Source organism: Pararge aegeria, chromosome 9, assembly GCF_905163445.1.
Source record: "Pararge aegeria chromosome 9, ilParAegt1.1, whole genome shotgun sequence".
NCBI classification, from domain to species: Eukaryota; Metazoa; Arthropoda; class Insecta; order Lepidoptera; family Nymphalidae; genus Pararge; species Pararge aegeria.
In genome coordinates this window covers 12,998,626-13,019,478 of record NC_053188.1, presented here as the reverse complement: position 1 = coordinate 13,019,478, position 20,853 = coordinate 12,998,626, and the positions used below count along the sequence as shown (strand labels likewise).

Genomic DNA, 20,853 nt, shown 5'->3' with positions numbered 1-20,853 from the left:
TAATATGACACGCCCAACACACTTTCTTAATAAATTTATATTTTATATTTCCGTGGGAAAACGGAGTTTAAGGCTGGTACCATGATACCATCTAGGTAATGTAATAACAAAAAAAAAACAACTTGATATTATATATTAAGTATACTATTTAATAATATTTTACGTGTAATAATAATTTGTTATGTGAATTATGTAGAACATCATTTAAATATCCATTCCTTATCACGTAATACAATAATATTTTATATATCATCCTTGCATCTCTGGAAGTATATATGTACATCAACACAAATATAACATCATTATTTATGGACGTCAATTTTACTATCACAGCACTATAAAATCAAAATTCAAGCATAATTGTTTATATTGTTTTATGTTTTAGCTAACCGTTTGCAAAAACAATATCATAAAACAATCTCTGTAGCACTGGCTTCTTTTCCCTCAGTCAACGCACGCGACTCGTGGATGAATGTAGCATATGTGACTCCCTGAAAACGAAAACATTATTTGATTCCATTGGAAGACTTGTAATTTTCACATTGCGATTATCGCAGTATGATCGTAATGTACATGCAATGTAAACGTGTTCAATGGTCGCAGTAATATGGGATACTCTTGCTATATGTGTATCAACATTATCAACTGCCTTTGACAGACCCTCCCATTAGGAGAGGCCTTTAGTCCAGAAGTGGACTAAAGGCCTCTCCTAATGGGAGGGTCTGTCCATAATTGTGATCGCAAGAGATGGTAATCACAGCACAGAGTACCTGCAGGAGAAAATGAAATAAAAAATGCAACTAGCTTATAATTATTTCGCTTAAAATTAGCATAGTCTTGATTATGTATACACTGTTGGGGAGTTCATTGATTGAGTTGAGCATAAACATGGAATCAGAAAGGCAAACCTCCATTCACTCGCGCCTGGTATAGCACGTTCGAAAATCCTAACTACTATATTAGCTCGGGAGCATGCTTATTTGTGGCAGTATTATTCAATTATTAATATTATTATTTATTATTTTGCTACGAGGAGCGGTGACAATCTTCTAGGTTCTGTTAATCTTCGGTATGACAATTAAACCGTAGCGGGACACCTTGCAGATGTGAATAACGATACTATGTGGTATAAACAATGGGGGCCAATTTTATCGTCCTTTAATCTCCAAACTAAACTTAATTTACAGGTATAAAATATTGCTTTTTTTCTCTGGCAATATTGTGCAGCACAACTTTAAGACCCGTAAATTTAGTTTAGCTTAGAGATATAAATTATGTACAACTGAATTGGCAACACCATTATACATGGAAGTATGGTTTAAATTAAATAAAATAGGACATATCCCAATAAGTATTCAGATGTCGATGTTTTCCTTCTCAGTTGAAGCAAGTAATATATTAATTGCTTAAAAAGCAAGTTAATTAATACAACTTTGATCAGAATACATAACACAAACTTGAGGTAATCATAGCAGGGAAAATATAGTAGTAAATACATAGTTGGTTGAGTTAAAAACGTATAGAAAAAGACGTGGTAAAAATTTACATTATATTATTATAGCTTTATCAGGCACTTTTCCCATGTTACCCATTATTTTATGGACAAAAACTTGAATACGTACCTGCTGTGCTGCAGCTCTGACAAAACCGTCATTAGCAGATACAGTGAGTGCTTTGACCCTATGTCCGAAGTTAAACACTGTCTTTGATCTTAATCGGACATGACCTCTTACTTTTAAATTTTGCCTTGGATAGTCATCCTGCCCTAGAAAAGTATTGTAAATATAGTCAAAGTCAAATATTTCTTTATTCAAATAAACATAATGTAAAATATAACATAGAAGTGAAGAAATTCTTCAGCTTAAAACTAAAGCTACGAGGGTTCCAAACGCGCCCTGGTCTAAGAAGCCCACAACAAACTTAGTCGGTTGACAAACTTTACTCTCATAAGGCCAAATATACTACAGGTTATACTAGTTTTTATCGTCACCGCTAATTCAAATTAAAATCAAAATGGCGGACGAGAAGGTAAGCCAAAAGAGCCCTGTTTAATGTGATATAATTCAGACAAAATTCAACGCGCAAAGTTAATAATAAATATTATCAAAAACCGTCAGATTGCGATTGAATTAACTAGTGCTATGCTTTTCTATAGGGAAGAGTAAGAAGGAAAGCACTACTTAATCAGTTCAATCTGTCATCCGAAGATTTGGGATTAGATTTTTTATTAATTGCGGACATTTGTAAACTTGAAAGTGGTCAAAGCACTGAGTATAATTTTTTTTACGACCTCTGGCGCTGCCGTGAGCGCTTTGGTTTTAAATGGGCTCGATCCTTGGCAGAGGCTTTATAATTGATGAATTCTCTCTAGTCACCCTACCGGACAAAGACGTGCCGCTAAGCAATTTAGCGTTCTGTTACGATGTCGCGGTGAAACCTGGATGTATGAAATTAATATTAACTCCATACCCCTAACGGGTTGACCGCATACCATCTTGGACTTCACTTAGCAGCAGGGGAGATAGCAGTCAAGTTTTAGCTTGTAGTGGATTAAAAGAAAACTCAGACTCTCAACAAACCTCCGTAATCATCATCATAGACAATAACGCGCTTCTTTAAATCAGCTGTACGTTGTTTCTCCATCGGCCCACCCAATGTATTCACGATCTTTTCAAAATCATCCCATCCTGTTCTGCAGCATATTAAAGTTTTACCTATAATATTTTTCATACTATTAGTGTTACGACTTCGGGAGCTTGATGCTAAACGCGATGAGCTAAAGGCCCGACCACCAGCGGCCGTATCATGGAATCTATGTTGCCGGTGTGTTGACGTGTAGTGAAAACAGCCGCACGTTTAGCACTAAATCAGATTATGCGAGTCATCTGAGAGCTCACCAGCGACGCTCTAAGCCGGAATCCGAAACAGTCGCTGTGACCGAATACGGTTAGGATTGATTGATTGATTGATTTGAGTATTACTTTGGAAGTTTTTCTGTGGTATGTAGGCAATCATTCTCATCATCACTTTAACCGAATGAAGTCCACTGCTGGACATAAATCTTTTGTAGGGAGTTCCAAAATCCATGGTTCTGGACCGCTTGTTTCTAGCGGCTACCAGCGACTCGCTTGTCATATTTTGACCGCCTCGTTGGGAGCTGACCAACACTGCGTTTAACGGTCCGGGGTCGCTATTCCAGCACCTTTGGACCCAACGTCCATAGATTCTCCGAGCTATCTGCCCCGCCCATTAAAACTTCAGCTTCGCGACTCACTGAGCTATATCGGTGACTCTAGTTGTTCTTCGGATCTCCATAATCCTGATTTGATCACGTAAAGATACTCCTAGCATAGCTCTCTCCATCTCCCTCTGAGTGACTCTGATGTAGGCAATAAGTCTTGTTAATAAACCAAATCTCTAAGATCAATACAAAAAGTTTACAGGTCTAAATGTTCAACATTTAGACCTGTAAACTTTTTGTAAACCTTCAGTGAAGCGAAGACGTGAAAGACCAATTTAATTAAGATGACCATCGGTATCTGCGTTTAGAGGTTCGCAGTAGATAGTACAACACAGAGGACGATGCTGCCCATCCTCCGCAGATTTCTAATTGCTGAATGGCGGGCTAAACAAAGCACGGAACACAATTATCGACCTATCAATTATCCGATAACCTTATGAACCCTGGCCAACATGTGAACAACTAAACCAATGATGCATTCATATTGTGAAAATTAAGCTTAACTTGCTATACTCTGCGAAAAGAGGCAATGCGGCATTCAACTAACCTTCAAACAGTTCTTCCAGTATTGGCTTTACTGGTCTCTCCGCTTCCCATGCAGCTTGCTCTGTGAGCACTTTCTGCTTGAACACATAATTGCAATGGCCATTGGTCATATTGCTCACATATGCCATCATGGCTGTCACATCTAAATTCAATATTGTAATATCTGAATGCTCCTCCATACATTGGGCCCAACTTTGTAATGTTATATTATGGTCACTGAAATAAAAGTTTATCATATACTGCAGGGCTAGCACGGGCGGGAGATAAAAATTATATCCCCTGACAAGGCATATAAGTACTTAACGTGCCCATCTGCTAAATCACTGGAACTTGGAATAGGAGAAGTTTACCCCCGTTTATTAAGACACATATATTATTTGGATATTATTTTCACTTGTGCGCCAGTGCTCTGAGAGTTGATAAAGTTGTGGGAGAAGATAAATTTATATCCTTTCCCCGGGGATATACTTGTCTCCTGCCCATGCTAGCCATGCCGAAGTAGATATACCAAGCATACAATTGCCACCGCCTCCTCTTCCTGCGGTTCTTTCTTTCTTCCTCGTACGAGGCGACTAAGGGTATATAATAATATGATGGAGAATGGCCAGCATCGTCCTCTGTTGTACTATGTACTGCGAACCCTCCGGTCGGGAGAGACCTTTAGTCTAGCAGCCTGTTATGTGCTTGCTTCGCCGCTGAAGGAAAACATCGTGAGGAAACCTGCACGCCCGAGTGTTGTACTTAATGTTCTCAAAGGTAAGTGGCGTCCACCAATCACACTGGCGCTGGGCCAGCGTAGTGGACTATGGCCTTAACCCCTACTCATTTCGGGGAGGGGACCCGTGCCCTGTTGTGGCCGGTAATGGGTCGATATGATGATGATGATGATGATCTGCAATTGCAGAAAATATGCTTTTTAAACATATTAAAATTGTGGAAGCGACAAGATTTGACCCACATTTCACTTACAGCTCTGCCCATATATGCTAAAATTTCGATACGTTTTTCTCCCGTCTAAGCGGCTGCATGTGAATCTGTCTTTATCAATAGCCTAAAACAGTCCACTGCTGAATTAAAAGCCTCTTCCAACGGGACAGTTTGTCCATAATCACCACGCTGGCCAGACGGGCTGCTGATCACATTAGAGGAATGTATGAATATACTTTTATTTTTCAGCAAAGAAAAAAAGCAGTTACAGAGTTATACACATAAAGTACAATTTGGTAGATGTTTTTTGGTTAGACGGTAGTAGTATCACAGAGAACGCTGCTGCCCGTACTCCGTTACATTCTCTTAGTCGCCCCGTACACCAGCGAGAATAGCACGGGTGGTGTCGATGCAAATGTATTCTGTTCTGCGGTCACTACACGGAACAGTGGATTCAATGTAGTTCTATCAACTTCCCAAGGCTATTTGATACTAGTATTTAATAGGGCCTGATCCATACAGAATTTCTGATTGCTCGATTTCTGCTATAACCTTAACACACTGCTGTAAAATCTCAAAATCCTGTTACTGCTTAACAGCTATATTTTATTTATTGTGGGTTTTTCCTGAGGTCAAAGTAGCTAAGATTTCTTCTACGAAGTGACGGTAAAGATTCCCTCAGCAGATTTAACCGTTCTGAATTCAAAAAGACTAACAGACTATTATTTCAAAATGAATATATATTTGTATTGGTGTTTAGACAGGCATTCACAAACATTTACACACATTTTATCTTAGCCCGTTTTATCGTTTTGTATAAGCCCATAACACGCCTTGAATTATCATTTACCTAATTCTTATCGCTCAAAATAGGAAAATAAAAATTCTACGTAGACGAAAACACGTCTCCATATAATCTTAATAATATCACGAATGGTACATACTTATTTTCGAAAAACTCCTCATCACTACTAGATTCGTATGGATCGTCAAACTCTACATTTGATTTTGAATCTGGTAAAACCTCTCCTTTAACAAAAACTCCTTTTCCTTTTAGTTTATTCGCCAGAGATTCTTCGATTCCACTTACAAATTCGAATACGACCTGTAAGTAAACATTACAACATAACAGACGACCAACTAGGTACTAAGTATAATTACTTTAAAGTTATTGGAAATGAAAAAAACACGCAAAAAGTTGCAACAAACAACTTAATGAATAAAATTATTTGGCAAAAAAACCGACTTTGGTATACAACTAAAAAGCAAGAAATAAATATTTCTACAACATTTTACTTTACCAGATGATACTTGGTTGCTTTTTTCATAAAGATAAATTATTCAGCAAGCCAATGTCGTTTGCAGAATCATGGTAGGTTGTTGCCTAGATATTTTTTATAGGCATTTAACTGAAAATTGACGTAAGTCTACTCAGGCGCGAGGTGTCGGGTAGCAAAATATAAATACATAACGGTTTTTCGCGATTCTTGATAGGTAAAGCAACTTAAGAGCACATTTTCATTAAACGATTTCTAAACAAAGTTAAAGGATCTAATATAAAATAAACACTGACTACCGACTCCTGTGTCTGTGCAATAGAATTGAATGTTCCAAATGTCGTGTATTTAGAGAATCCCTGCCAAAAAGTAGGTTCATCAAAGGTTGGAAATAACATCTTGTATTTTTTATCTTCCGTTTTCTTTCTTCGGATAATTTTAATAAAAGGTAAAATTTTGGGAATTTATGATATTATTATCACGTATGAGTATTTTGCTCAATCAGAAATTTACTAACCTTTGGCGATTGATACATACATGGGTAAAGTCTGGCACACTCCAAGTAATCATCAGCTTGATCTAGAATAGACCTTGCACCATAGGACGCCTTTCCATAACTTAGAGCTGACAGCGATTTCGGATTTCGAGCAATAACTAAAAGTTTATTAATAATAACATAAATAAATTAAAAGTAGTCTTCAGATGCATAATAAGTCATAGCGTAAACACAGTCACAGTAAAAACAAAAATACTAAAACTAAACGGATTCAAACTAAAAACAGGAATTTTCAGGATGATTAGAGACACTGCTCATTAAACAAACAACTATCTATTCTATGCATACTGACAGTCCTCTGTACAGAGCTTGCATGAAGGCTGAGGAAACACTGGTAAACATAGCTCTGATAAACAGATTAGCAGATCAACTTGCAGCACACCTTGACGTCTCCGCATATATTAGCCCCAAAGTACTCTGAAACCTGGATGTCTTGCTACGATTCTAAAGTAAGCTCGGCTGGCTGGAATGAACTTAACTACCACAAACAGTTCTGGCCAAATAAGTATGGTGGCATGTCAATGAACAGAAGAAGAAGAACCAAATCTGTCTGCAGAATACCCAATAGTTTTTATTAGTCTATTGCCACTAGCACAAACCCATTGACTGGATAAATTAAATTTAAATTAATCATTCTAAAGTACTGATAAAACTCTTCAAGGGAATAGCCGCATCCGAGGCATTAGCTCGGACTATGGACTCAACAGGCATGTATGTATTGAATTGGAAGGTACAGATGCAGATGTAACCCAGGAGAGCAAATTGCAGACAAGGAGGCAGCAGAAACTCTGGTGCATAATATCTGTCCCACCACACTCTTATATATAAATAAAGTAGCAGAAATAAATAATACAACCTGAGAATGCAATATTTTTAGCCACACCATAATGCTTCAATATGTATAATTAGTGCCAGCAACATAGAATAACAAAAATATTTATTGTGGGTTTAATATATTTTTATTACTAGCTTAAAAAATATCTTACCTTTTATCCAAGTTTTGCCCTCATCACTAACAATGTCTACCAAGAGCTTGCTTTCATCATTTATATGAAACACTTTACAGACAGATAAAACACCTGGCCTAACCACACAGTCCACTATTGCCCCCAAGTGTCGCAAGTTTGAACATGATAATTGTTCTATTTTTACTTTCCCTGACTTTTGTATCTAAAAAAAACAAATAGTTTCATTTTATAATACCACAAAGGTCTTCAATATTTGGCATAACCTCGTCCACCATTTTAATTTATGTCCAAAATAGCAACCACATAAAACATGTATTAATTAATAGCTAACATCAAAATAAATGAAAATTATTTGAAACCAAATCATCTAGTGACTGCTTTCCAAATTACCTATTTTTAATATGAAACCAAAACCTGTTGTTTTATAGTAATGTTTATTTGTATTATATGTAATATGATGAGGATAAAGTATCTTCATGACAACAGCCTATTTATGTTACACTGATTGGCACAGACCTCTGATCACAAACCATTTATAAGCCATGTGAATAAATTGGCAAGATTAAAAATCTCCTTCTCCTTAGGAATTGATAAAGACAGTGCTAACATCATCAGCACACTGGCCATGAAATCCACTTGGTGGAATCAGACAATAAGTCCTTTTGCTATGTAGATTATGCTATATGAAGCCAAAGGAAGATTGAATGCTTTGAATGCATCAATCTGCCTTGGAAGATTGAATGTATGGATGCATTCAATCTTCCTAGGTAGATTGCTATCTTCCCCTTCTTATACAGAATGCATTTTTATTTTTGTTGATTTAGTACAATGGAAAGATTAAATGCATTGAATCTTCTCCTTCTCCTACTATGTCAGTTATCCATTAACTGTCCATTTTATTAAACCTTTTCACATGTGAGCATTTTGTCAATGCATTTGAACTGTGCTGCCTGTTGAAGTGGAACAGTCAACAAAACAAACAGAAAAAAAAGTGATATATCATCAGAATAGTTACAAAGTGTCTATAACTATTCTAATGTTATACATTTTTTTAAATAATTTGTTTGTGTTTGATCAGGTATATATATATTTAGGAGTATTTTTAATAAGGCAGTCTCAGGCACCTTTTGTTAAATACCTAAATAAAAAAAGTTTGAAAATAAAGCTTACTCTTTTCAAAAAATCTGTTTCCTGACGAATTTTTCTTTGTAGCTTTAACACTCCATCTAAATCCTGTTTATCCAACAGCTGCTCTATGAGTGATTCACCATTTTTAATTTTGTCATCAAGCATTTTTAGAAGTTCTTCAGAAGAAAAGCTCATTTTGATTACAAAGCTGTAATACGAAATTACGAACCATTATAAAATATAATGAATAAAGGAATATTCAAGCAAAACCGTAATCAAATCAGAGTTCTATTTTGAATAATTAATAATCGAAATGGACCTAACTAGAAAAAAATATATATATTTAAAATAAAAAAAAATCAAGAATACTTTTTCTAAAGGTTAGTTGATATATCTTTGATCTAAGTTAATAATGTATTGCAATAATTACGTGCACAAATATTTCACAACTTTTATTTTGTATTTACTAATGCTTTGGAAATAACTGTTGTGTTAATTTATAAAAGAATTATTAGATAATAAACTATAGTCTATACTTTATAATTTGTTTTCTTTATTCTTTACCATAGGGCAAAGGCAAAGGTATATTACCGTACACTGCAGACAATAGTGATATATATTTTTCTGTCAAAAAAACAACCACGGTAACACAACAAGTATCACTTCGTTTTAAAAGTAGTAACCAAAGAGTATAATGTTACAAACAAAGCGTCAGATGAAGGATGTGGCCCTATGACCCTGTTCTTTTAAAAGCCACAAACAACTTGTAAAAGAACACGGTGAACGACGCTTAATTATTTTCTCCAGGACCGTTATTTTTATGTGCAAATCACAATCGTCATTATCAATAATTTTTTTATAGAGAAATCCATATTTTTGGCCATATTACTTATTTCAATCTATGGTTGTTTGGTGATTTTTGAAAATGTTTCAAAAACAAGATAAATTTAATAGGTAATGTATACAAGGTAATTCTTCTCTACACTTTTCTAAAGAAATTAAGCTTTCTACAAAGAGTGTACAAGCACTCTACTTACTTTCTAAAATAAACTGGCTTTACTGCTTTGGATTCTAGCCCTGATCTTTTTCTCAATATAACATAACCAGAGACTAAAGATTAGTAAGTTGCGCGCCATTTTTTTTATACGTCACGGTCACGTGACTGACAACTATGAAATAGCTGGCCAACCAACAGCCAGTACCCACATAACCAAACTATAGTTTTTAGAAATGGCTGACGTTACAAAAGCGGAGAAAACGATCGCTGAAGACTTGGTCGTAACCAAGTACAAGTTAGCAGGGCAAATTGTTAACCGTAAGTTTATTTGATACTATCAACATTAATTCCCTTTGGTCTAAACATGTGGGACACACAAAAGTGGGACTCCCGCAGCTATGGTGATTGGACGCGTGTCCGGTGTCATCGCCATGCGGGCAATGTGGAGGTCCCAGTGCCAATCTTTTGTAATTTTTGCTATTTATGAAAGACCACGTATTCCCTATTCCAGGTGTATTGGAACAAGTCATAGCAAAATGCGTGCCAGACGCTTCAGCGCGAGAGATTTGCGAGTTTGGGGATAAATTACTACTGGATGAAACGTCGAAAGTCTTCAAAAAAGAAAAGGACTCTAAGAAGGGCATAGCGTTTTCAACATGCGTTTCCGTAAATAACTGTATATGTCATTTTTCGCCCATACCTAGTGAGACTGACTATATCTTGAAACAAGGGGACCTTGCTAAGATGTAAGCATTCACTTATATTTTATAACTCCTGTGTAGTACCTCTAACCTATTATGTTCATGCTTACTACTTGACTACTTTATTGTTTCTATCATCAACTCATCCATTTCTGTAATAAAATAGATTTTGTAATTTAACAAATTCTTATTGCAAGTATGCAGGCAAAGAAATCTTACTGGAATATAACAAAATAATATATTACATCTTTATACCAACTTGTCCTCTTGTATATTTCATCATATAAATTAACTTAATAACTCATGACATGAATGTGCTTTTTACAATTACTGATTATGGTAATATAGTCATAAACCTCTCCTTTATTGAGAATACTAGCTGTTGCCCGCAACTTCGTCTGCGTTTGATTTTGTTTTTTGATGTGGCATTCAATTTAGTTGTAGTTCTAAAAAAATTTAAAGTATTCAGTATCACTAAGCCTTAAATGAGGGGTTTGCTGCTGTCTGCTGAGTTCTGTCCTCTATCTCCAACCACATTCATCAGATCTACACAAAGTTTGGGCAAAATTAAACACATATTATAACCTCTATAGTACGAAAATAATTATTTAAATTGGTTATAATTTGTCGGCGTTATGGTGTAAAATCGTCAAACACTTTCATCATCTCTCCCAAAGAAACCGAGCTTAATGTCGGGATAAAAAGTATCCTATATTACTTCTAACACTTCCAAGAATATGTGTACAAAGTTTCATGAGGATCGGTTGAGTAGCTTTTGCGTGAAAGTGTAACAAACAAACTTACATTGAAATTTATTATATTAGTAGGGATTATGTTTGGAATGATCTTAATTATCCATACTTAGTGGGTTGATAGATGGATAGGATTTGGTGCCCGTGCTTCATAAGGAAGCGCTGGCGCACTAGATTGATAGGGTTAAACATATGTCAGAATACTGCTGAACATTAAGTTACTTTAGAGTAGCTAAATATTAAACTTTTTGGTGCTTCAAAGTTTAAATGTTAGGAATGTAGGAAGACATAATGCATGCTCTGCTCTGTTTATATGCAATGCTTTCCTCTCACAATCAGGTGGGGCATCTGCCAATTATTACAAATTTAAGAATTTAATTGTTCATAATTAAAATATAATTCTTATTGTACTAGAGATTTAGGTGCCCACATTGATGGCTTCATTGCGGTGGTGGCACACACTGTTGCTGTGGGTGGTGGGGAGGTGTCTGGTCGCGCAGCTGATGTCCTCCTCGCCGCTCATCTGGCCAGTGAAGCCGCCTTGAGGTTGCTCAGACCTGGGAATGAGGTACTTATAATTTGTACTTTAGCTGTCTTGCTGACTGACAGAATATTTATTATTTGAACTGACTTCTTAACATATACATTTATACTTATTTATATAATTTTGAAAAGCTGATAACAAGTGGGCAAGTTTTTCTAGTACTTTGTTTGCTTTGTGTCCTAGTATGTTTTTGAGCTAAGCAATATCTTTTAATAATAATAGTAATTGATAATAATCATGTATTTTTCTAAAAAACAATTTAAACAAGTAACCAAAGCTTAACTTTAAAATAAGCCAGAGGCCCTAATAACTAATCTGAGTATAAACTTGAACAATAGTTATCAGTGCTCTTCCCAGTTGACAGTTGTAATAAGTTAAAGGCAGCTTTGTGCTTATAATTATAAAATTTAAAAGTACATAATCATTAATATCGTAGTAGTTTTTTTTTAGTAGTGTTCTTGTGGGTGTATTTGTACAATAGGTATTTTATTATTGTATAGAAAGTAAATTTTTAGTCTTATCATAATCTAAATCTAGGAGCCACTAATTTTTCCCCTTTTTACAATTATGGAAAGATAGTGAGCCAATGGAAAGAACCGTATTACCGTAATTGCACAAAAAACTACTCAGGAAAGCAAAACTTTGTTAGAGAAAGTTGTGCTACTCAAAGGAATATTGCATACTGCATTTTTCTATTTTAATTTTCATAGAATATTAGGATCTATTCTCTTATGCTGCTTTAAAATAATCTTTTGTATAAATAACTGTCTTACTGTGATAATGTGCTAAATCTTTTGTAATCATTAAGATAAAGAATCTTTATATTATTACTAAAGATTTACAATTAGTTGGCTGGAAATTTATACTGTCAATATTACCTGCAATGAAAATCATTGTTGTCTTTTTAATGCAAAATACTTCTCAAATCTACAGGTATTAAAATCTTTACTGGTTCAGAAACATAAAATAATAATAGATAGAAAGAGAGAGCTGAATCAATGGCAAATGACTTCTAAAGAGTATTTATAATTTCTAATTTTTTTTTTTAATAGAACTATGCAGTCACAGATGCTGTACAAAAAATCAGTGCAGAGTATGGATGCAAACCCATAGAGGGTATGCTGTCGCACCAGTTGAAACAGTTCCGCATTGACGGAGAGAAGAGCATAATACAAAACCCATCAGAAGCACAGAGGAAAGAGCATGAAAAATCTACTTTTGAAACGTATGAAGTGTATGCTATGGATGTTCTAATTTCTACTGGTGAAGGTGTTGTAAGTATTATAAATGTATATTGATAGTCCAGTCTACCATTGTATCCTTATTCAGTAGGTATGCAAAGTGCTCCGCAGCATTATAAATGCTGGGACTTTGTAAAATATGTAGTGAAGCAGACTTTGTGTTTCCACATTAATAAAATTTGTAATAAAGCTTGCAGAATGTATTAATATTTTGTTGTACAAGAATGTATATTGCTCAAATACACATACATATGTATATTTCTTTTAAACTTGCATGTAAGATCTCACCTGGAGCATCGTTCTTGGAACGAACAAAATGTTAAAATACTCTAATTTATGTGGATAGTTTAGAAGACCCCAATTTTTTATTAACATATTACAATTTAATTTCTTTCGACTTACCAACTTCCAACTTAAATTCTTTACAAAGCAGAAAAGAAAACAATGATTAAGATAGATTTTTTAAGGTATTTTTGCAACATTAAAAAACAAATTATTAATGCTCAAACCTCAACCAAACCAACTCCTTATGATATACTATGTCCTATCAAGCCTAACAGATGTTTCACTTTAAGAACCCTGAATTCTTTCCAGTCTAGTTAACTTTTGCTACTCTGGCAGTACTCAGGGAAAAGTAAGTAGTATAAACTAGGATTTAAATGTGTATTAAGATATTTAAATTCAGTAATATACTGACACAATAAAAATACCTGCTATGCTAAAATAATAGTACATACCATTGTTTCACACATTTTCTGGCTTAGTTTTGTAAATCAAAAATCAGTATTAGATTCTCATTTCATAAATGTATAAGAATTTTTTTGGCCCTGTTTTAGGGTCGTGAGATGGATACAAGATGTACAATATACAAAAAAACTGACGAAATCTACCAACTTAAATTAAAGGCATCAAGAGTGTTTTACAGTGAGGTATGGTATAATTCTGTAATTAGAAATAATACAATACTTACATATTTTCATATTTGGTCTCATAGCTTATTATTTTTTACTTTGCACTGCCTATATGCAGTCCCTAAATTACATTATTTCAATATCAACTTTTTGATATTGTCAAAATTTTAGGGTATATGAATGTAATGAGTTTGAACCAGTGTATTTCAGTTTATATTGGTATAGATCATTACAACAAATAATAAAAATTTCTGATATTATATTTATGGTCATGACCATTACTCAAAGATTAATCTTCAATATATTTTTAGGTTCGCAACAAGCACGGTTCAATGCCTTTCAACCTTCGAAGCTTCGACAAAGAGACCAGTGCAAGGCTTGGAGTTGTCGAGTGTGTAAACCATAAACTTATTGAGCCTTTCCAGGTAGGTAATGATGTATTAACTATTATTACTTTCGTTTATTGTTATATGCTAATTATACCTAAAATGTTCTGTGATTTTAGATTTATCTACCCAAACTTACTAGCTAATTAAATTTAACTTGCTTTGTTAGCATGTCTGTCAAACCAGTTCATGCTCCATTTTTAGCATTTCTGACTAAACAACTGGACTTAACTTAACTGGTATGACTTGATTTGACTAAAATGGTATGACTAGACAATGCAATAATATTGTACCAGGGTTCTGGTCTGATAAAAATGAATGTCCGAAAGAGTTGCAGGATCCACTTATGTTTTTAAAGACAAATACATATTATTTGAATTTCGAAAATTTCCAGGTGCTATATGAGAGACCAGGTGAATTAGTAGCACAGTTTAAATTCACGGTGTTACTACTGCCCAGCGGGACGCATCGCATCACCGGCCTGCCTTACGACAAGAGTCAATGCAAGACTGAACGCTCACTCAAGGACCCTGAACTTAATGTAAAAAAAAAAAACTTTATTTTTCATAGTAATACTTATTAGAATTCAATTTAGATTTTTCTCAGATACAAAAACAGAATAACGAATGAATGTATACTTTTTTTTATTGTACACAGCATAGAAAACAAAAATAAAATAAAAAATGCAAATACATAAGAAGGATAAGGTAGCAATCCCTTCCAGATCAGATAATCTAGTTGTGAAATGTGTCCAAAAAAACTTATTTTTACTATTGTAATTTTGCCCTTTCAACCTGACCAGAGTGAAACATTAGGTGCTTGTTAAAATATGCATAATATAGTACCCCTGTTATCTTTCAAAACTTACTTTTTAATAGTTGGTTTTGAACAAGCACAGGGTATAGAACTGTAATTTTTTTGAGCTGATTTGTTACTGTATGACACTTGAGTTTGAACAATTACAACAGTCTTAAAACCACAACAAAGTATTTTGCAACATTAATTACTACTTTGTTTAATTTTGTGTATTGTGGCCACAGGCACTACTTCACTCTTCTGCCAAGTCAAATAAGAAGAAGAAAAAGAAAACTGGTGCTGAAGAAGCTATGGAAGTTGAAACTGCTGCCTAGCATTTGAATTTGTATCAACTAACTGGACTGAAGTTAAATGAATTCAGCAGCTTTTTAAATCCCACATGGACAATCTTTTGACCACCTTGTACAGTGATAAAATGAGCAATATTATATCTATCCTGTTATATAGCTTTCAATAAGTGATTACCCTTCAGTGTTCATTTTGAACTGTTAAAATCAAATGATTGGCAATCAACTATAAGAAAATTGTTAATGTTTAGATGTTTATGAATATTATTAACAAATGCATCTTATTTCATTTACTTTCACATTCAAATCCAGAATTCATTAATACCTTGACTTAAAAACAACACGGTAGGTCCATTAAAAAATCTTCATATGAAACTTTTAAGAAAAGTTTTCTCACAACCGTGTAATGATATAAAGCCCATTCCGAATATCTCTATTTGGTTTTCTTTAAAGTAATATTACTGTGCACAAAATTTATTCTGACATATTATCTCAAAATATCAGTGCAATTAAGTTTGATTACTGTTGTATTTACCATTATTTTGAAGTATTCAATAGTTTTGTAATTACACTATAATATCAAGGGACTCAGAAATTCTAGGAAATATGTCTAAATTAGGATAAATTATAATTGTTTTTTTTTACTAAAGCATATTAGATGTAATATGGGTACTTCAAAATAATAGTATTTAGTCTATTGTTAGTTCCATAAATATTAACTTATTATTTGAATTTCATGTCTTTTAATACATTGTTGTATTCAGTACTTGTAGGTTTTCCAATATTTATGGAGCTAATAGTGATCTAAAGTTACAAGATGTGACATATGAAAGGAATAAATCAATCTTGACCCTTGTGGTCTGATTTTGTAATGATGTATTGTTATTTTCATTATCAACAACCCTTCTTTTTTACAAACTCTTGACCTTATTGACGACGTTTGGTAGTTCCTGAGATCTCGGCCGCTCCATGCAAGCGGCCATGCTTTCTTAGGGACTACAATGAGGAGCCTCCTGAAACGTAGGAGAAAGGCCTTAATTTGTAAACAAGAAACCAAGTTTCCAAGTGCAATAGTTTTTGAAAAATGGCGGCTCCGAGCTAAAGATTGGTTTAGGTGGGTACCAAATTTTAGTAATAAATTTGTAAGAGATGCACAATAAAGAATCATTTGTCAATATGTGCAATTTCCAAAAATATGGGCCAAATCAATTTGAAAGCGTCCGTTTACAGGTTTTCGCATTTATCTCTGCTTTGGTTAGTCCTACGATAATAAATCGTCAGCCACATATACACAAAACAAACAACGAAGATATGAATGATAACCTATTTTAACAGGCGTTCCGTCTGAGCGGCCACCAACGTAAGATTTAATAACATATCTCAGCATAGAAGAATTTTACAAAAATATTTAGTACAAAAAATTACTAAATATCTGTACATTTATTTTTAAAAACGCTTCAATATCTTAGGACATAATTACAAAATACATTTTTAGCAGGCTTTTGTTAGAGAGGCTACATGTTTTTGCATATATCTGTCTAGAAGAAAACTGCAAACAATATTAAGTAAAAAAACTACCATTACCATTCTTCCTAACCTTCCTACATAAATGGGTCTTGTAGGATCTACCCAAGCTGAGATATAGGGAAAGTGCTTTTGCTCAGAGTGGCCATTTTTCAGAAACTTGTTTTTTTTTACAAATTGAGGCCCTTATACCTTCAAAGTTTCAGGAGGCTCCTCCGTGTGGTTCCTGAGATCCCATGGCCGCTGGACCGTTTCCCGGTAGAAACGTGTTCGCCATGCTTCGGAGCCTATTATTCTTTAATATCGGTAGAAACGCTAATCTGACAAGTTAGTTGAAGCACAAAGTCAATTAGTAAAATAGCGCTTGACCTCGAAGTTTCGAAAATTAATGTGCTTCAGTCGGAGTCCGAAGTAAATTTTTTTGTTCAGCATACTTAATCTGACCCTCGATTGGTTAAAAAATTCCAACGAGTCAAATATATTTATTTGTTTGAGTGATGATGATGATTAAGTCTGGTTTTCACAAATCCCTATCATAAGTTGCGCCTTTATAACATGCTATATATTAAGAAGTTGAAAGAAGATGAATTTGCACGCAAGATATTGTTAAATTTTCTTGCATGCAAATTCATCGTGGGGTAAAAATAGCTTAGAATAATATTGGCAAGATTTTTCTTCAAACTGCCTTTTTGGCGCAAGGCAACAACCCTACTTTCTGAGACAAGCCTGTGGGCTCGATTTTCAGACCTTAAAAATGTTTGAGTGATGAACGTGAATGTTTTTCAGTGCCAGGGTGTCTTTTTGTATACAGCTCGCTCGAGTGCATAAACTACTTTCAATTTCTAGCTCGATCTCTTAGTTTCCATAAGGCGCTCGATGGTGCGACTAGTTTCAATATGTCGCTCAATCTTGTGACTAGTTTTAAAATGTTGATGGTGGCTGGGAAATAAGTCTGCTTTTCTACATATCTCCATCGACAAGCCCTATTATGTGCCTTTACGGAGCTATTGAATAGTTGTAAAAATTTAACGATACAAATTAATCGAGGGGTTTTAACTAAGAATCTTTATTCTAAGAACTGCGATTTTTTAAAAATAATTTCCCATAATAAAACTGTAAATCTACATTGACGAGAATTGTCAAATTAATTTATTAATAATCGAGGTACCTTTTGATTTAAAGAATTCATTCAAGAAAAATCCGTATATACCCTACCCCGAATCCCTGCTATGGTCCTCGGAAATTTCTACTGATGTGTGTATATAAATTTCCCGGACCACAGCAGGGATTGTGATTGGAAACAAAATTCAAATCAAAAAAGTGTGACATGTTGGTAATGTTTGTTTCCAATCAAGTCACTCCGGTTACGTGTTGAACTTTTTCATTCATTGCAGTTCCCAACAAGTCACCCCAAGGATGTGAAAAAGTTCTCAAAGATTCAGTCAAAAAATTCAAAAAAATTCAAAATTCATTTATTTCAAGTAGGCCCAATATAATCACTTTTGAAACGTCAAGTCTGTCCGTTTGTAGTGACTCTACCACCGGTTCGGAAAGCACACTCTACCGAGAAGAAGCCAGCAAGAAACTCAGCAGTTGCTCTTTTCCAATATCAACAATTTACATTTTACCATTCATTTTTCTAGCTTGTGAGAGCTGAAAGCAGAGCCGGATGCTTCCAAGCAACCTAGTCATTAAGAAATTCATCAATTTTATACCTCGCTGTAATAAATGTGTTTTAACAGATTCCTTAAACTTATGCATTGGTAGGTCCAAAATCACCTTAGGAATCATATTATAAAAGCGTATACTCAATCCCACAAATGACCTCTGTACCTTTCGCAGACGATATGCAGATGACACTAATTTATGACCATTTCTTGTAAGTCGACTGTTTATGTCCACTTATTGTTTATAAAGACTAATATGTTGTCTTACAATTACTATTTTGTTATAAATGTATTGTGAAGCTACAGTAAGTATGCCTATTTCTTTAAACTTCTCACAGAAGGATTCGCGTAATTTAAGTTTATAAATTGACCGTACAGCTCTTTTCTGCAATATAAATATAGTTTCGATATCAGCTGCTTTACCCCATAACAAGATTCCATAGGACATAACACTATGAAAGTACACAAAATAAACAAGCCTAGCTATTTCAACGTCAGTAATCTGTAAATTTTTTCTGACTGGCATAGGCAGCCAAGCTTAGTTTACCCGTTAGTGAATCAATATGGGCCCTCCACTGTAGCTTGTGTGTGTCAGTGTGATACAATTGTGTATTTCACTGATATTTGTAGATAAACTAAATTTTCATTGAATACTAAATAATAAAATTTCTACAAATATGATTCTAAAAATGTGTACATGGTAGTATTGATATAATTAAAAATACTTAAGTTAACTTCAAAGTAAAAGAGTTCAAAACATGGGCACTCAATTTAATAGAAAAATAAACAAGAAAGCATTTTTGTTACATCACATTTTATTAATAATTTAAGTTGTTCATAACATAACACATTGCATGTAATTATTTTTCAATTCATTTTGCATCTTGGCTTTTCTCTGGACTTGATTGAATTGGTTCAACCGAAGAGGAAACAAAATCATATGTTTTGATAGCAGCATTAGAAGCATGTGTGGGGAGGTCGACTAGAAATCTGAATGTAGTCTTAACACCACAGTTCCAATAATATTTAAACAAGTATGTCAATCTATCATTTGAGGGTAGAGGTGGAAGCTGAAAAGTTTATTTACAGGTTATTTTAAGACACTGAAATAGTTGGACAATTGCTTGACTACATCTGGAATAAAATTTATAGCACAAATACCTCATAAGGAATCTGTTTTCTTAATTCGCCAGCATAAGGGGAAACACCCTTTTCTAATTCCTCATATAGTTCACTAGTCGTTGTACTATCTTTCCATACTCCTTTATCAACTGTATAATAGACTGCTGAACCGAGTATAGCTGATTTTACGGTAAACCTGAAAATAGTTTCTTCAATTAAATTATGGAACTTTAAACTTTTGGCTCGCTAATATAACAAGAAGGAAATTAAAATACTTTAGCATGTTTAATCGTTAATGTTTTTATGTATTTGTTGATACAATTGTAGCTAGTCAATACAAAGACGAATTATATAATTTGTAATTTCCCAAAACTATTCTTCTATTCTCTAACATTTCTTTGACAGATAACTTGACACAGGACAAGACACTGACAATTATGTCAAATGATCAAATGTCAGTTGATGCTACACTACCACTGCCCTGCAGTAATAAGTAATCATTCAAGACTGCAGGGCAGTGGTAGTGTGGGGCAATTGGCACTGACGTAAACTACGGTATAACTATGGAGGGTAGAGGTAAGGAGAGGTATCTGTGTATATGAAAAAGTGTCGTCAAAATGTATTAAACTAGGATGGCGCCACATTTGCATCAGGGTAACTCTTAAAAGAAGCGCCAAATATAAATATTGTTAGAGTAGGCTTGAAAAATAAACAAGGAAGTATGGTTATATTTACCACAATATTTTGTACAACGTAAGTTGTTGAAATTCTCAATAATTAACTACTTTAGTCGATAATGACATTAAATTTTTTAACTCGGCATACTTCAATTCATCTACGATTGCTACATTCATACCATACCCTGTGCATCCACCAGCGCCATTGTGGAGGATTTTTGAACTGTTATTTAGCGCAACAACTGGACACTTTTTCAACTTTTCTCCCATATAAGATGACTCTCCTTACCTCTACCCTCCATAGCCTCGCCTAGTCGTTATCATCTATGGAGTTCTAGGTCTATGGTCGTTATCATTATCACATAATCTATGATTATCACTTATCAGCTGTCAGGCGAACGTCAAGCGTCAGCCGATACAATGCGATTTGCGATTTGCGAATGTCGGAATGATAATTTGATAACGTCTTTGTCAATCGAAAATAATCACACATTACTGCACGTGAGCTACACGTTTATAGTCTGATAGAAGGCTAAAGTTACCTATATATTGGCAGTAAAGTTCTAGGCAGGGTCGTCAGTGCGC

At 34.5% G+C, this 20,853-nt stretch overlaps 3 protein-coding genes across 5 annotated transcripts; 1 reads left to right on the top strand and 2 right to left on the bottom strand.

Moving 5' to 3' along the window:
• Window positions 1–126: 126 nt before the first annotated feature.
• LOC120626475 (UPF0415 protein C7orf25 homolog) lies at window positions 127–9,316 on the bottom strand. Of its 3 annotated transcripts, none has more exons than XM_039894003.1 (9): window positions 9,235–9,316; window positions 8,686–8,851; window positions 7,534–7,717; window positions 6,509–6,645; window positions 5,659–5,819; window positions 3,789–4,003; window positions 2,580–2,714; window positions 1,623–1,765; window positions 127–491 (listed from the first exon to the last, which is right to left on the bottom strand). In XM_039894003.1, the coding sequence occupies exons 2-9, from the start codon at window positions 8,836–8,838 to the stop codon at window positions 408–410; spliced, it is 1,212 nt and encodes a 403-aa protein (XP_039749937.1). In that variant the 5' UTR covers window positions 8,839–8,851; window positions 9,235–9,316; the 3' UTR covers window positions 127–407. The 3 variants fall into 3 exon arrangements, with proteins under 3 accessions (XP_039749937.1, XP_039749935.1, XP_039749936.1); XM_039894001.1 differs by lacking the exon at window positions 9,235–9,316 and adding an exon at window positions 9,013–9,172; XM_039894002.1 differs by lacking the exon at window positions 9,235–9,316 and adding an exon at window positions 9,074–9,172.
• A 488-nt stretch (window positions 9,317–9,804) lies between these two features.
• LOC120626347 (proliferation-associated protein 2G4) lies at window positions 9,805–16,155 on the top strand. Its single transcript, XM_039893843.1, has 8 exons — window positions 9,805–9,958; window positions 10,152–10,386; window positions 11,508–11,661; window positions 12,690–12,911; window positions 13,715–13,807; window positions 14,101–14,214; window positions 14,570–14,716; window positions 15,216–16,155. Exons 1-8 carry the CDS (start codon window positions 9,874–9,876, stop codon window positions 15,303–15,305), a joined length of 1,140 nt encoding a protein of 379 aa, XP_039749777.1. The 5' UTR covers window positions 9,805–9,873; the 3' UTR covers window positions 15,306–16,155.
• Window positions 16,156–19,264: 3,109 nt separating this feature from the next.
• Window positions 19,265–20,069, bottom strand: LOC120626329 (MICOS complex subunit MIC13 homolog QIL1-like). The gene is made up of 3 exons (XM_039893817.1): window positions 19,867–20,069; window positions 19,631–19,787; window positions 19,265–19,539 (listed from the first exon to the last, which is right to left on the bottom strand). The coding sequence occupies exons 1-3, from the start codon at window positions 19,872–19,874 to the stop codon at window positions 19,342–19,344; spliced, it is 363 nt and encodes a 120-aa protein (XP_039749751.1). The 5' UTR covers window positions 19,875–20,069; the 3' UTR covers window positions 19,265–19,341.
• Between the last annotated feature and the right edge of the window lie 784 nt (window positions 20,070–20,853).